General features: G+C 30.5%; 1 protein-coding gene across 1 annotated transcript in view; it reads right to left on the bottom strand.

Moving 5' to 3' along the window:
* Positions 1-566: 566 nt before the first annotated feature.
* Positions 567-17,957, bottom strand: part of LOC143248913 (galactose mutarotase) — a 38,518-nt gene continuing 21,127 nt past the window's right edge. Inside the window, exons 3-7 of the mRNA XM_076497907.1 lie at positions 15,111-15,320; positions 12,731-12,812; positions 11,407-11,551; positions 5,438-5,618; positions 567-1,147 (exon numbers count right to left, since the gene is read on the bottom strand). Coding sequence (XP_076354022.1) covers positions 1,067-1,147; positions 5,438-5,618; positions 11,407-11,551; positions 12,731-12,812; positions 15,111-15,320 — 699 coding nt within the window. The 3' untranslated portion in view covers positions 567-1,066. The remainder of the gene's footprint in view (positions 1,148-5,437; positions 5,619-11,406; positions 11,552-12,730; positions 12,813-15,110; positions 15,321-17,957) is intronic.

Raw genomic sequence — 17,957 nt, forward strand, 5'->3', positions numbered from 1 at the left:
AAAAGTGAAATACTATTAGTTTTAAATAAAAAACAGTAATTAAGTGTTTAGATACAATTCATTTTAAGGTTATGAGTTTCTCTGAAAGAAACTTCATTTGTATATTCTCAGTAATGTAGTCAAGCATTACAAACACATCTGCTTGTGAAGTTGGCAAAACATGTTTGCAAGCTGAGTGCTTATCGACTTTGAAGATATCAGGTTCAAGTATTTGTTTTTTAATTTTATCATATGTAATTTTAAACTTAGTATTTCTCGAGGTTTCTCCAATTGCAGTTTTGTGTGTTAAACAGAATAAAAGAGGAAAATTATACTCTGAAATAATTGTGTTACATGTTGTGCCTTCAGGTTTAGAAAAACTTTCTTTTTTACTAAAGAAGTTTCAACATTTATTCTTTAATATGCTAGTAACTGTAAAGAGTGCATAGTAGTAAGATATATTTTAATTATGTACTTTATTATGTCATTAAATAAAAGGTTCCACAAAGAATGAAGAATATAGCACAAAACCCCAACAAGTTTCAAGAAAAAAGTTCTTATAATTATTTTCAATTAATGACACCTGCTTGTTTCATATTTCAATTTATAAACATCAAATATAAAATATGTGCAAATACATCAAACTGTAGAAAATAATGCAGCTTACACTTAATTAGAAAAAATCAAAAGCAGCTTTATATTAAAAAAAATTCTTTACAAATTTTCTAAGTCTTAATTAACATTATTACTGAAATGTTTAATAATCTCGGTAATTTATGTTAGAAAACACTCGTGAGAATAACAAGTAGAAAAATATATACCTTCATATCCTTTGCAAATCGTTATAGTGCTTATTAACTGTATAAGTCTCACACATATTTATTAGTTTATGCAGTAAAGAACAGTACTTTAAATAATCTAATGAGCAACATTTGTGAGCAATAGTTGATCCAAATATTCTGGAAGACTTACAAAATTTCATTTTTATCCATACAAGCTTTTGTTTTCCACACAGCTGTATATATTATTAGTACTAAAGATACATAAAATAAACACACTTCTGCACTCTTACATACTACTGGCACTTTCATTCTTCAACAGCAAATTTGAAGACAGTTGTGTGTTGATATAGTTCTCCTGGTCCAATAATGCAGCTTGGAAAGTTTGGCTGTAAGGAAAAATAGTTATATCTATAAATTTATATAATAAGCCAAGATATACCAGAAGAAAAAGTATGTAGAGGCCAATAAAACATGTAATGAGAAGTGCACCTGATTACAAGTATAGATGTAAGTAATAGACATAAACTAATTATTTTCTGAATAATGACATGTTTGTTCTCCTTTTAATTTGAATAGAGTAACAAATTTAAAACTTGCATTTTCATCTTTACTTTATACCAAATAGCTGGTATGATGGGGATTAACATACTTTGATAGCAGTATGAATATGCAACCTAGTAAATGTTTTTACAAAATTTAAAGATACATCTTACATAGAATGTGAAAATAGCTTGCCTTTGAAACTGACACAACTAAATGATCTAAGTTACCACAAACATTAATTCCATAGAATTAAAATTTCATGCTAAAAAATAGAATGCATTCAAGAAGTGGTTTAAAGAAAGGTGAAAAAGATGACTGAAAACAAATAACTTTCAGTCCTTAGTAGCCTAAGTTGTGACTGTAAGGAACAGTTCGTAAAAACAGCATGTTCTCAGTGACTTAACAAGAACAAAAGTAAGTCTTAACCCTTTCTGCAGGGGCACCCTTTACTATGCATGTCACAAAGTATTTAGTGACTTACATCCAAAATATAATTAAAGTAATTTTATTCATGTTATACCAATTAGCATGCCATAAATTTGTAGCTAATAATTTATATTTTAATAGTATACAAGTTTTAAGTTTGTAATTTTCTAAGGCAATATAAAAAAAATTGTGAATTTCTCTTAGTGTGAAAAATGTGACATTTTTCTATAATTTATTTATCACCCTTCAATAAGTACAAAATTTAACACAAATTACTCACTACAAAATAATCATCACTCAGACAAAGCTTAATCTTTATAGCCTTTAATTCTATTTATTTACAAAGATATGAAATAGAAAATCAGATCCCTCCTACCACACCCACCCATCTTTCAGGATTTGCAGGAAGCACATTAATTAGCTTAGATGAATTTGTAATGGCTCTCGCCAAATAGTTAGAAAGTCAAAATATTGTGATATTTATAGGATATTGTCAGTGTTTTGCATATTATTCTATGTTTTTATGCATTATTCAATTAAATAAAAATTATTTAGCACACTACTACCATTTGTATAAAAAATAGGTTCAAGTATCACTCATAGATTTACAGTCAACAGCAAAGAAAATAAGATGCAGGTAAGTATTTTACTTCTCGTTTTTCATGTGTATTCTTTATTTATTAATATAAATATAACTAAAGTGTAAAAACATGAATCTCTAAGTTATTTAAAGTTAGATTACGTAATAACAATAATGTAACAAAAATGCTTCACAAGGCATATATGTGTGAGCTGCTCTGAGTATCTTGTGGATAACATAATTTGATAGCATAACATGAGCTCCATGTTCCCCAAGTGATTTACAACTTGTAATGGTGGAAACAATAGTTGGACATAATTTAATTGGCAATAAAACAATAAAATTTAATATATATATATATATATATGAATGTAAACTGTTACAGATTTAAAGCTAGTTAGGATAAACGAATGTAGTGTCACATTACAATTTGAAGTCATTCTAGAAACAAAAAAGAAGGGCAATTTAGGTTTATTTCAATATGTTTTGGTGGTTAAGAGGCTTGTCTAACTGACCAACCTTGTACAGAGTTATGGTAGAAAAACTAACAAATAAAATATAAAGTTGTACTGAAAACAAACATTTGAAATATATTCAGGAGGATTTAGAGATTATGCAAACTTGAGAGTTTCGAGATGAGGAAACATTTTAATCCAAACATGAGACCCACTTAGCACTCGGACTAGTGAAAGACTCAATATAATGACAGAGAATTCTTTTTGTTTTTTAGTTTATTAAAAATGTTTCATTAAAAACAATACAGAAATCTGATTTTTTGTATGTGAAAGGATTTTAGTGTTTACTGAAAGTATATTTCAAATTTTGTGATTATATAAATACTACATTAAAAGTTAGTAGTACCACAACTGTAACATTTCTAAAGCAGTATAAAATGGAAACTTGGCTGGTCAATTCAACTGAACCCACGTGGGGAGAGTTAAACAATTTAAGAATGGACCAATGAGTGAAATGTTCTAATGACGGTAAAGTCGTAGTCTAATCTACTGCAAGAATGTCTGAAGCAGGAATAAACCTGTGACCAGTAAATATAAGGACAGAGAAAGAGAAGACAAGTTTCTTGGAGAAAATTACAGGACTACACACAGCTCTCTCTCAACACTAACTGAAGCTGACACCAATTCTATTAAACTTTCCACACTGATAATTCAGGAACATGTGAAAGGCCTCATCAGCACTAGATACAGAGATAGTGTGTGACTTACATATTGTTATAGATTATTCTTTACTTTCACTCAAAAGTTCTTAAAGTTGTATAATTTAAGTTTTCTCAAATTCAAAATCTCAATAAAAAATAAATTACTATGTTGTATTTTCTGCTCTTTTACCCCTTATGGCAGTCAGGAAAGAAATGGTTGGATGTGGATGTGTTAAAAGAAATGTAGTATGTTAACAGTTGTCAGGCCCCCTGGCAGCACAGAGGTATGACTGTTGACTTACAATGCAATTGGGTTTTGATACCCATAGTGGACAGAGCACAGACAGTTCATTGTGTAGCTTTGTGCATGACTAGAAATAAACAAACTGTTATAAATGCTATTCAAAATAACTTTAAAAGGTGCACATTACAGTTTTACTAAAAATGTCTCCTACTGTTAAAGCATTTAATTTTATTGTGATTCAAATCAATTAACAATTGTAATATTTGGATTTTTAAAAAAATAATATCATTAAAGTTTTTTATAACATTAACTTAATTTTTTTTATGTAACTGCACCTTAAGCAACATAGAGTAGAAGACAAGTTTAAACACCATTAATGTGACCTCTCCCATCTAAAATTCTGTTCCAAAATATTTTGGTACAACACAGGGAAATTTTTCTTAACATACAATTTGAAAAGATACATTCTACTTTATATAATTTAACATTAATTCTCCTGTGATCAAAGTGAGGTAGCAAAATGAAACTTGTCAAAGGTTGATAACATTCAGGTTACTATGTATAGGAGGATGAAATTATCCAAATTTATCATATTGGTTTATAAGATATAGAAATATATAAATGATACAAGCTTATGAATCTAGCCCAGCTTACAATCTATAGAAAGATATGATTGGTCAGATTACAGCATAAAAAGATATCTATAGAAGCACATATGAAGACTTATGTAACAGATTAAAAAGTATGTTACCTCCAAGACCAACTTAGCACAACAAAGGACAACCACAAACTAAACAATTATGCTAGAATGGCACATATTAGAATTACATTTTGACATTGTTTGGCATGCTATATTTTGTGACACTGAATGCAGATATCTTGTATAACAAGGTAATTGAGGGTAGGATTTTTCAATTTACATCACAGTAATCATGATTTGAAGAAACTTGGAGTTTTAAAACATCAAATAGATTAAAAAATTACAAACAAACTTATTCTGATTATCAAAATGTATATGGTAACATTACAAACAATTCAATCTTGCTTAATTATCACTAGAATGAAGATGAATGTGAAGTTATATAAAATGTAATACCATACATTTACACTAATATCTTGTACTGCTAAAATATACAAACAATTATGAATTATTACTGAGACCAATTGAATTTTGTTATTCAGTTAGATTTGTAATTTTACTGACATAAAATTAACTTTTTTTAAAATATTTTTGTACCAGTCTAATTAGTCAAAAGTTGCAGAAGCTAATACCAGATTGCTATATTGTATAACAAAAATCAAAAGTGTATATGTTGCTTGTGATTGGTGTTTTGTTAAAAGAATTATCTCTGGCTTTTCTTGCACCACATGAATCCTTCAATACAGGCAAATGTGTATATATATATATATATATATATATATATATATATGTACCCTATAAAACAGAAACCTTTAACCATGAATAAGAGGAAAGCATGATGTGGAAACATAAAATGTATCAAGACAACTTTTGTTGCCATGTGCAGATCTGTATTTCATACTGAAAACTTTTTATTGAAATCAACAAACAAAACAGAAATATAATTAATATTAATAACATTGTGATTTTGTTTTCTAACTTTGATGCAGTAAAATTACTCTAAGAAAATTTATAAGTTATTGGTATGAGGTGAAAATATACATTAAAATGAAGTAGTTTTATAAAATATGAAAGATTTGACAGTAACCTTATTAACAGAGTCTGGATAATGTTGTGTCTCTAAACAAAAACCTCCATGTTTTTTGTAAATGGCACCTCCCTTCCCTTTTAAGCTGTCATTGGTTGGAAGGCTGTCACCGGTGTAGAAGTGGACACCTGGTTGAGTTGTCCAAACCTCTAACGATCGTCCACTTCCAGAATGGAATACCCTGTTTCATAAAAATTTAATACATCCTAAATCTTCTAAATGTTACGACACAATAAACATATAGAAATATACTTTATTATTGTCTAAATGAGACTTCAGGTAATGTATATGACCAATGACATTTTGAAATATCCAGAAAATAAAATCATCATGGTGCAGGATATCAAATCATAGCTGGACTACAAAAACATTCTAAAACTATAACATTCTCTGACAAGTTCAATCAAAAGTAAATATATCTCGCGAATTAAAAAATCACGAAACCATATACTGCTGCATACCATATATTCCCGATATCAGCAGACAAATAACCAACATTTGGCAAAAATTAGTAACAAAATATGACATTCAAGTTAATACCAAATTTATTCAAAAACCAGGCACAAATCTGAGGTCTACACTATGTACAAACTACACTGACAAACACTACACCAACATTATTTATAAAATACAATGTGACAATTGCCACAACTTCTATATTGGAGAAACAAGTAGAGAAAATGGAAACCAGGTTCAAAGAACATAAAAAGTCACCTTTACACGTTTTTGAACACTGAAAGTCAAATAAACACAACAAAACCATAGAAAACACTCAAATACTAAATAAAGAAACAAACAAATGCAAAATAAAAGAAGCCTTACTTATACAACAACTGAAATCCAAAATAAACCAATACAAAGGAACACCTTTATACCTATATTAAAAATAATATAATAAATAATATAAATTATATATTCAAACATCTAACACTGCCCTCTACATTCCGACACTCAGTTACACAACCCCTTTCAAACATGTGGTCAACTTCCAGTCAGTTACCTATTTCTTTCTTTGTGAACCTGACGATGGCTGTAGAAGGTCGAAACGTTGTTCTCTCCTCTATGTAAAATATTTTCTCAACCCAAATTAGCCATTTTTACATGTATATTTTTTCTCTACAAGTAGGTTTTCTCGACATCACTGATTATAAATTGACTGGTATTATAGATCATGAAAGTTGGTCAAACAGGAAATTTGAAAAACCAAAAGGATGTATGAAAACATTTGACTGAAAACAAAGTTTAACAATAAGGATTTTTTATAGTACATTAGTTGTAAACAAAATATTAGGATGGGGTTAGGACCCTTTAGGAATGGTAAAGGAAAGCTTGTATGTGATGATTATGAATTGGCTGGGTTATTAAATTCTTTTCTTCAGTTTTTACTAATGAAGACTTAAGCACTATTCCTCATCTTGAGCAATTAATAGATGAAAATAATGCTGAACCAGACAACTGCACAAAATTTTGTTAAAATAAAATTGGAAGGTTTAAATAATGAAAGGCTCCTGGGCCAGATATTACTTTCCCCAAGGGCTTTGAAGGAGGTCAAGGACTGGATATATGAGCCACTTATCATGATTTTTGTTAGTCCTCGAATAGTGGACAAGTACCAATAGATTGGAAATTAGATAATGGCATTCCTATCTTCAAGGGAAGAAACAGAAATTGTCTTAGTAATCATAGGCCTATTAGTCTTACATCAGCTGTGGAAAAATTTGAAAAGTCAGATGAAAGATATTTTGCAAAGCCATTTTAAAAAGTTTAAAATTCTTTGGATAGTCAATGTGGTTTCGCATTGGGAAATTCTTGCATTACAAATTTTTTTGACATTCTTTGAAATGTTATTATATATGAAGATGAGGGTAAGGGTACAGATTTGGTGTAGCTGGATTTTCAGAAAGCATTTGACAAAGTGTCACATAAAAGGTTTGTAAAGAATCTTACCTTTACAACTCCAATTCTTTTGGTGCTGAGGAATAAGTTAACCAATTGGACAGAAGAGTGGCTTGATGAAAGAATGCAGAGGATTGTTACAAATGGAATTCAGTCAAACTGGATTAATGTTGCAAATTGTGTACCTCAGGGCTCAGTCTTAGGACCACTGCTCTTTATGATTTACATTAACAACACAGATGAAGGAATAAAGTTGATGTTATAAAGGGCTCAGGTGTTGTTGTTTGTGAGGAGGTGGCAGATGCTTTATAAAAGGATTAGATCATTTAGTAAGTTGGGCAAATAAATGGCAGATGTGTAATAATTATGATAAATGCAAGATACTGCACGTCAGTTTACATAATTTCAATTATAATTTGGATGGCAATAACCTTAAGAGTGTTATGGTTGATCAGTCTCTTAAGCCATCAAATCAGAGTGCTGTTGGTAGTGGTACAGCAAATAGGATTTTATGTTTATCTACAGAAATATTGAATACAAACCTAAAGAGGCTGTACTTTCATTGTACAAGTCACTGGTTAGGTCACATTTGCAGCACTTTGTTCAGTTTTGAGCTCCTTATCTTAGGAAAGACATTGAATTGTTGGAAAGAGTTCAGAGGAGTGTTACTAAAACAGTATCTGTTACATGAAGAGAGATCAAGATCCTTAAAATTGTTTTGTCTTGAAAAAAGAAGTTAGAAGGGATCTGTTTAAGATTGTAAAAGGTACTGGCAGTGTTAATGAATCAACTTTTTTGTACTTAACAGCAAGGATTATAGAACTAGGAGCCATAAATATAGATTTAGGCAAGGTAGAAGCAGCCTTCAGCTAACAAAATTTTAATTTTCAAATAGGGTTGTTGATCTATGGAGTGGGTCACCTTTGGATGTTGTGGAGGCAGTAAATTTGAGTGAGTTTAAAACAAAGCTTTATACACATATGAATGATAAGGGTTAGCTTTAATTAAAAAAAAAAAAGTTTGGCTTATAGAATGGGACAACTGAGATGGACCAACAGGTCCATTGTTGTCCATAAACATCATGTTAATTTAAATGTTATAGCAAGAAAACTAAGAAGCACAAAATGGTTACATGGTTGTTCCCCAGGAACCAAGCCCATGCTGAACAAGTTAACACTGAAAAACTACATAAGAACCACTTAGTTTAGCTCAGAAAATAAAGGATGCTATCCCCGTTTAGCTATTAGTTTTCTAAATCATGCAGAGATTTAACATGCAATCTCAAAGCCATCCTTATTGTTGATCTGTTTAAGTTCAGCTATATAAAAGTATAGCTTAATACTGATGCATGAACAACAACAATTTTATCATCAGTTCTTCCTAGTCTGACTCATAATGTATAGTCAGGCAGGAAATAGCAGTAACTTTCACATTATCAGCCAAGGCAAAAATACATGACACACTGATGTCATTTTCCTTTTAACTCCTACGTATCCTTAGTATGTGATTCTTGGCTTAACCAGTGTATGAAAGGCTCATGAATGACAGATTTATCTTGTGAACACATTGAACATAGGACTATTTCAACAAATAACTTAAATGGTAATACAAGGATTAAACGAAAACTGCTATAGCCGAAATGGTTCCTGCCACAAAGAATAAAACTTTTCTGGTATTTTCATTCATCAAATCAGTGGAAATTGGAACAGACTCAGGTTTCACAAAGGTTGAAAAAATATAAACAAGCTCAATTTTGTTAAACAGTTTTTCATTTAATTTGATTAGTGATTTTTTTTTTGAAATTGAAATTTCAAGACTTTTCTATAACCATAAATTAAAAGAAGCTGATATTTTAAAGCTGCTTTTTCATGACTTCAAGGAAACGTGTGAATCCTGACAGGTTCAAAGAACAATCTGTCCCTGTAAACAACGTGATTGAGAAAACATATTTTTGTGTATGTGTGTGTATATATACATACACACACACACACACACACCTGTCTTGTTTCAGTTTCAAGACTGTCTTCCTTGCAGCTGCAACATGATTCTCAGGTTCTCAGCAGTAAATCTTTAGCCAAATGCCAGAACTTCATGCACAAGAATAAGACTTCTTTCCTATACCAATCTTATTAGTTTTTAAAATGTGATAGGCACACTAACTAAGACTAAACAGCAAGAGAGAAAATTCATCAAGTAATCCTATATTTGACTTCATCATCCAGTCCAACTCAAAAAATTGAAGATTTTAAAAATGAAATGACCAGTGCAAGATATAACAATAGAAGAGGTAAAATGGCACCACACTTTTTGCTAGATACTGAAATCAATACTAATTTAAGATGAACTGATGTCATGAAAAGCAATAATATAGTAAAGAAAATAAAGTTATAATAGACAATGTTGGACAAATAATACAAAAGAAAATAATTAATATGTTCTTTGCTATTTACACTTTTCTTTCCAAGCTTTGTTTATTATTACACACTGAATAGGCATGTATGACATCATTTTTCAAAATATTTTAGATACCAAGACTACTTACATTTATGAAATTTATCATTTACATATTATAAGAGATGGAAAGCCTAAGGTGAGAAACAGTTGAAGTGAGTTATAAATGTTGATGTCTAAGATAATGTGACCTTTAAGTTCCAACTATGATTACTTAATGGATTTCTTGATGTCTTGAATTACACCTTAACATAGGAATGTTACAAAAGATAATGTAAATTTCAGAAAATACAAAGTAAAACAATTTTCACAGTTAGAGCTTTAGGGACCAACTAGCATGTGCAAATACTTTATTCAAAAGAAGCAATGCTGTATGCAATTTTAGAATTGCTATAAACTTGTTTGGTGATTACAAAATGTTTATGAAGCTGCTTCTTCTAAATAATATACATGCACATGGAATACACATAGGTCTAAATACTACAGAAAATGTTCACATAAAATTATATCCCCCCATTTAGGCTAAGTATCAAACTAAAATCTTAGATAGGAGAAGAATATTGACCACAGACACATTCCACTTCTGCTATACAGTATTTCTAACATACTGAGTTTACTTCTAGAACAGGCCTCAGTTTATATATTTCACAATTCAATTGGACAGAAGAGCAATTTGTACTTGCCCAATATTGAAAAATAAAACTAATAACAATAAAACAACAAATGGGCATCACAAAATCTACTGCATTGGTAGCACTGGTTATATAACAGAATTTGCTTTTCCTCCTTGAGCAACAATAAATATTGACAGTTTTCACAAATCATTGTTATCAATGAAGATTAAACAATGTCTGATTTTATTTTTATATTGTTGTTGTTGTAAATACCAGATTTATCCTAGCAATGCTCAATTCCTTCAACCTTGACTACTTGTCTGCACAAAACTTAGGTTAAAGCTAAGCACTGGTAGTAGTTTAAATTTCTAACATCTTTTTATGATTTCCTGACCATCCAGTTAACAATGGCCACAAGTGCTATATATTTAAGTATTGATGTATTTATAATATTTATGTCCAAGACTTTATGAATCACTCTGTCATATAGTAAAAGATGGAGCTTTTGTGACAGTGTTGATCAGCTGATGATAAAAAAAAGAGTTTCTAAATTTCAGATAAAATGAAAATAATATCTTGCAACCTCACTTTCAGGTATGTCAAACAAAACCATTGAGTCACATTGTATTTATCCTAATTTGTCTAAATATCTTAAATTTTACATAAAAAAAGTGTGTAGCTCAGCTAATTCTACTTATACCTGTTTTTAAACAGGAACTTCTGGTTAAACTAACTCTAGCTATACCAACTTCTAAATAACTGGTTAATGCTACAGTACACATTCTGACCTAATTTTTAACAGAATGACTGTCTTTGTTGATTTGACTGTATAAAATTATGATATACAACTTAAAATAACCAATTTATAGTGATATCAACTTTTTATATCTAAGCTGGTTAACTTTTTTTTTTACACAATTTTAATAAAACTTCTAGAAAACTGATTTAATACTTATTTAAAGAAAAATCTCAGATACTGCTTCTGGCCATCTTTACTGAAGGACTTACTTAGCTGCTAGTCTACTGGTACCAATTTCTCCATTTACACAAAAGTTATGATCAAATCCACCTCCTGGTATTCGGTTCATTATGGAAGCTAAGTCTGTAGATTTTCGCAAATCAAACACTGTGCGTGTAACATCAGCTATTTCTCCTACAATATAAAAATCTGGCCATTTAATGAAAACAAACACACACATTATTCATGAACTATTTAGGAATAACAAAGAAAAAAGTAAATATTTTGTTAGTTAAATAAATATACATTTTTGTATCTTCCAAAACTACATTTGAAGTTTAAAATGAAGCTCTATAAATTTTTAAAATATTAAAAATGTAATGAATAGCGTACACAACAATAGATTTTTATCACATTAAATTTGTACATTTTTAATTTCAAAACAGTTCTCAGTGTATCCTTTTGTTACAGCAAGCCTTTTATTTTAGTAGTGCCAATGGAATACTTATTAGTGTTAAAGTTTTACACTTAGATGTAAAGATTTAAATTTTTAGTAGGATACACTTGATAAAAGAATTAAGGCATATCACTGCAATACTTATCAAATTTTCTTTCTCTAGTAAATATTTTAATCTTTCTGAATTTTTACACAGAAGTAGATTCTGCTGCATTTACTTATTATTTGTGCTGCAAGCCATTTTGAGAACTTTATTTTAATAAATTTAATGCTTCTTGGAACATTATTTTAGGTTTATAAATTTCTTATCTTCTGAAACATTTAAAATCAAATATTTGCTACAACTCAGGTATCTATGACGAATGCTAAAGATGACCATGTTTAAAATAATTCATGAAGAACAGATTATGAAAATCTTCTTAATTAGTTATATATTACATACAGCTGTTTCTAATATTACCAACAGATAAAGAAATCATCAAGAGAAACATGTCTCACATAAGATGTAACTATAACAAAGTTTTAAAACAGACTTCATTACAAAAATATAACTGGTTTAAAAAAACAAACTTGCAGGATGTGGTTCTATGATTTACTTGGAAATAATCAAAATCACCTTTGCTGAATCAAAATTTGCTCAAGCATGTTGTATTTTGATACAAGTGCACACAGTTAAGCATATTTTATATCCCAAGCCTACCATAATTGGAACTAAAATGTATAAAACTAACCATGTTTTAAAATTCTTAGACCACTGTTAAATGTCCAATTTTCTTGATCTAACCTAAACCTCACCAACTTTTTCCTGATCCCAAAAAATATTTTCCTTCACACTTCTTCATGACCAATAGAAACTTTGGTAGGATTTCAGTTAAATACTTTTATTACTATCAAACTTTATAGAATTCAGAACTCACCTGTTGGTATAAGTGTCTCACCTACAGGGGTATAATAATCAGCATTCACAGTAACAGTGTGGTTATAGACTGGCCCAGAGCCCTGTCAAGATATATCAAAAGAAATGGTAAAAACATACAAAAATATTCTATTATCATACAGTTATAGCATAAACTGTATTTAAATTAATCTCTCACCATTAAAACCAGAAAACTGTTACAATGATAACTATACAACTGACTACTTTGTAATTTGTTTTTTATAACTTACTCTCTCAATCTATCAGATTTGTTACACATGATCAATAGTTACAGGCTTACCACTTTTAATTTATAATTATTATGTATATCATAACTATTTGGAAAAAAACTAAAAACACCAAAAAAGCACATCTGAACTATTGTCAAAACATACTTTTATGTAATGGATCATTTTCAAACACTAGTTCAATCTTATAAATGATAAAGGCAGAAATTATCATGAAAATAAAAACAGGAAGAACAAATTATTGTTCAGTCATCTATATGTTACTTAAAAGATATGCAAGAGAAAGAAATATCTGATGAAACTCTTTCCTACAGCTCTATCAATGAACCTTTTCTATAACATCAGACTAATTTCAAAGGTTAAGTGGAAGTTTTTTTTTCTTCACAGTTCTACTCACTGCAATCAAACCACGAGTTTCAATTGACATTTTTTTAATATACAGTAAATAACACTAAATGTATTTCCTAGTTTGCATTCTTTTATTATACTGAGCAGTCGCCTAATGGCAAAGTCCATGTTTTTGTCCAGCAAAGTTATGAAAAACTTGCAGAACAAAATTGATACTCGATTTTGAAACTAAATCTTCAGACCTAAAACAAATTCATTATTCTAAAGTTGCATGCTACAGATTAAACATTTGGAAGCAACAAATGATATATATAGAGGGCTGGGATGAGTGAAGACTATTTATTCTTTTTCACTCTAATCCATGGATTACTAAACTCTTTGCATCCCTGAAAAGCAAACAACTTCTCTTTAAAAATATGCTGTAGATATTGTTGAGGAAGTTGTCTTACAGGTGCACTGGTAAGCCCAGTGTGTTCTCATTTTATTGAGAAAGATTTACAGCTGGAGAGAGTAGGTGTATCATTTTATAACACATGCCATAAAGGCTGTGGAATATTTTTAATACAATTCACCATATATTGAAGAAGTAAAGATAGTGTTACTGTTACCACTAACAACTTCAGTACAAACAATAGCAAATTAATAAACTGAACTCTTAAATTAACAAAAACAGTTTAATATCTCCTCCCAGTTTTACAAACTTGTTTTAGATTTATTTCACTATTTGATTCATACACAATTAGGGAAATGTTTTGACAAACATGTGTATCAACAAGTTGCCATTTCTAAAAGTATCTATATAATATGCTATGTATTATAATTTCTCTTGGACGATCTCCGATTCATTATGTTACATACACTATGTATTAAAATTTCAAATAGCCAGAAATTTTAGTTTCAATTTAAAAGTTAAAGGTTGATGTGTATTAAATTTATAATACTTACCAATAAGATTGATACATAACTTTCTTTCTTAACACAAATATATTTTAATATGCAAACAATACAATTTATAATAACATTACAAATATTAATGTATTACAAATAATGATTTATGTACAAGAGTTTCACAAACTTAAAAACAATACTAAGTCTTCTATATGGTCACAAACTGAACCTTTTATCAATATTCACACAGAGCAAATTAATTCCATGTTGATACACAGGTACACTTTCCTTGATGGCTTGAAGCACATATAAATTTTTAACTAGTGACAATATCTAATGTACCCATAGAAATACTAATGTCTGGAGGTAATTATGAAGTTGAACAGTTTGTAATGTTCAAAATCTGTAAATTTTCCTGGTCAAATATTTGTACTTTTCCAATTAATAAGCATTTATCACAATTATAGCTTCCGAGGTTTATAGTATATTGACTGTTGCAGACCAATATTCTTCTGTCTTGTGGCATGTGGATTTATACTGCTTTAGGTAACATCCTCAAAAGTTCTTTTAGAAACAATACTGTCAATCACTTGTGTTACATATACACCTAGTACATTGTTGATTCTTAAACTTGAGAATTTTCTGCAAATTTAGAGAATAGGCAGAACTTGCTCAATACACATCTAAATCTATATTTAACTAAAACAAACAGAAACATAAATACATAATAGTAAATGTGTTACAAATAGTTACATTATCCTTCTTTTAATTAAAGACCCACAGTATTTTGCAATGTAACAGAATGTACTTGTATGAGATATGTGATTAACAAAGATAAATACACAAACATATTGTGTTCAGCTAAAAAACTAAATGTAGATGATATTCTGTACTTACATGACCTCCAAGGTTAAAATAGGAGTGGTTTGTTAGATTCAATGGAGTGGTCTGTGTTGACGTAGCTTTGTAATCTATTAAGACTTCGTTATCATCTGTAAGTTGGTATGTTACATAGCACATGACTTCTCCAGGATACCCTTGGTTCCGTGATGGGCTATGGTGAGAGAAGGTCACACTGCTACCTTCTACCAAAGAATCCCATACAATCTAGGAGAGTCATACACATTAAAGACCCTATGTAAAGAGGCACACAATACTTAGACTCTATTAAACCTTAAATACAAGGATTAAAATGTATTTACTCACATTTAAAATGCAAAATTCATAATTTTCCTATATTTAAAGTGTTTCTGATAGGTACTTACCTAATCTCACAAAAATAGCTATTCTCATTCAGTTGTAGTCTCTATGCACAAAAACATTTTTTTGCACATGCCACAAGTCTTGAACTTCCCACACCTGGAACGGACTGATTCCAATGCAAATCATCATTCAACAACTCTCCACCAACAAGAGAGACACACTCATGACATGCCTGACTTCCTTTATTCAATTCTACTGAACTATCACTTTGAGTTCTGCCAAAAATAAGAGCATCAGTTTTCAGAGTGGAGGAAGGGTGGGAAGTGTGAGAGGAAGTACCTTTTGTAAATATTAGTATAGGAAAATTATAACTTCCAATAATGTACATTACTTCTTCTCACATAAATAGCTAGAATTCCACATTGAATAGGTGGAGGGACTAGAGCAAGTTAAAGAAAGAAGAATCCTTCAAAAGCATCTGAAGAACACTCTATGGAAAGATGTCTCATATATGAGAAGACAATTGGAAAGGCACCTTCAAATGGGACACCCCTATAGCAGAGTAGTGATCCAAACCATATATTATATATTAAAGTTATGAAACATAATCATGGAAAACATAAAAGTGGATAAGATTAAAGGATGTGTCCCTAGGTATACAGTGGCTAGGGTGCGATGGATCTCAGATGGAAAATCATCTACATCCAAAATCCATGCCTTCGAGAACCAACATCCATGTGGGGGTAGGAAAAGGATCATACTGTTAGTAAGTCAACTACAATCCAAAATGCAGCCACCAATATCCATGTAGGGGCCGGAAAGAGGATCATACCACCAGCAAATTGACTACAATCTGAAATTTAGGCTGCTGGGCACTAACATCCAAGTAGGGGTAAGAAAGAGGATCATACTGGCAGCAAGTCAATCTAAAACCTGGCAACCAGGCACCAACATCATTGTGGAGGTAGGAAAGACAATCATACTGTCTCCAAAAATCAAATTAAGTTGAAAATAGATCTGATAACATTCCAACCATCTATAATAATGTGAAAGCAGAACTTAGTCGCATAACAGTTGAAGACTTCCAGCATTGCTTCCAAAAATAGCAGAAACATTGAAATAAAGTGTATATCAGCTGAGGGATATTACCTTGAAGAGGATAACATGTAATGCTGAGGTATGTACAAAGACTACACATGAAAATGAAGAAGCCCAAGAAGTGATTGAAGTGAAATTGAGTTATCCACAACTCCAAACAGCATCCAAGAGAAATGAATAAAACCCTACATAGGACACGTGAAGAACAGAAAACTGCTGAAAGTGTAAAAGAATAAGGATGAAAATAACTTGAAATATTAAAAAAAAAGCACAGCTGCAACTCCACATGATATTAACTGTAGAGGAGGAATCCCCAGTGAAATGGATCAGCAGAGAAAATGCTCTGACTGTAAATGCCTTTTAACAGTGGATGGGAACTGCTGTTTGTTTCCCACCAAAAAAGTTCTGAAAAGGAAAGAGGCCAGTTGTGGTAGGAAAGAATGGAAGATGGCAAACCCCTCAAACATGGAGGAAAGAATGAAGAGGCATCCCACAAAAATCCCTAAATATAGGGATTTACATTAAAAGTGGAAGGTAAACATTTCTTGTAGAAGAATAGATAGGGTAAAATGAAACTGAAAAGCTAGCTAGGGAAGAAAATAGAAAGGATTAACAGAGATTTGAAGGATATAAAATCAAGAACAAAATCTTTCTAATGGTAAAAAGAATTAACCCTTTTGCCACAGGTATCTTTTACTACATGTGATACAAATTTTTAGTGTCTTACATTAAAAATTTATTAAAGTACTTTTTTATGTTATACTAAACTGTAGTTAATAATCCATATTCTAATAGTATACAAGTTTTAAGTTCCTCATTCTACAAGGCAATATTTAAAAAAATCCCAAGTATCCCCCTTCTGTGACACTTGACATATTTTCTCTAGGCATCTTGTCTTCTCTATTTTATCCACCATCCCTTGAAAAAGTAAGAAATTAAACAAATTACTCACTATAAAATTGTCATTGCTCAGACAAACTGTAATTTTTTTTATTACAGAGCTATCAAATAAAAAATCAGACCCCTTCTATCACAACCACCTTTCATATCCTCTCTTTCATAATTTGTGAATAGTTCTTTCTTACATTTAATTATACATTATCTATAACCATACAAAATCAAAATTTTCATCTATCAAATTATGTATTGTATAGCATTGTGTATGAACAGATAATAGTCAATTTCACTCAGAGTACAAGCAACATTATGTACGAGAAACTTAATGACTAACTTGGATGAATTTGTAATGGCACTTGTCACATAGTTATAAAGCCAACAAATTTTGAGAGTTAAGGGAAATTGTCTACTTTTTGCATGTTTCTAGTATATGTTCTTTGGTGCACTAATTAATTTAATAAATATTATTTAGTGCATTACCACCATTCATATGAAATAGTAGGCTTACCTACTTAACAATAAATAGCAAGAAAAAAGATGTGCATC

The sequence above is a fragment of the Tachypleus tridentatus genome, chromosome 4 (genome assembly GCF_004210375.1).
Source record: "Tachypleus tridentatus isolate NWPU-2018 chromosome 4, ASM421037v1, whole genome shotgun sequence".
NCBI classification, from domain to species: domain Eukaryota; kingdom Metazoa; phylum Arthropoda; class Merostomata; order Xiphosura; family Limulidae; genus Tachypleus; species Tachypleus tridentatus.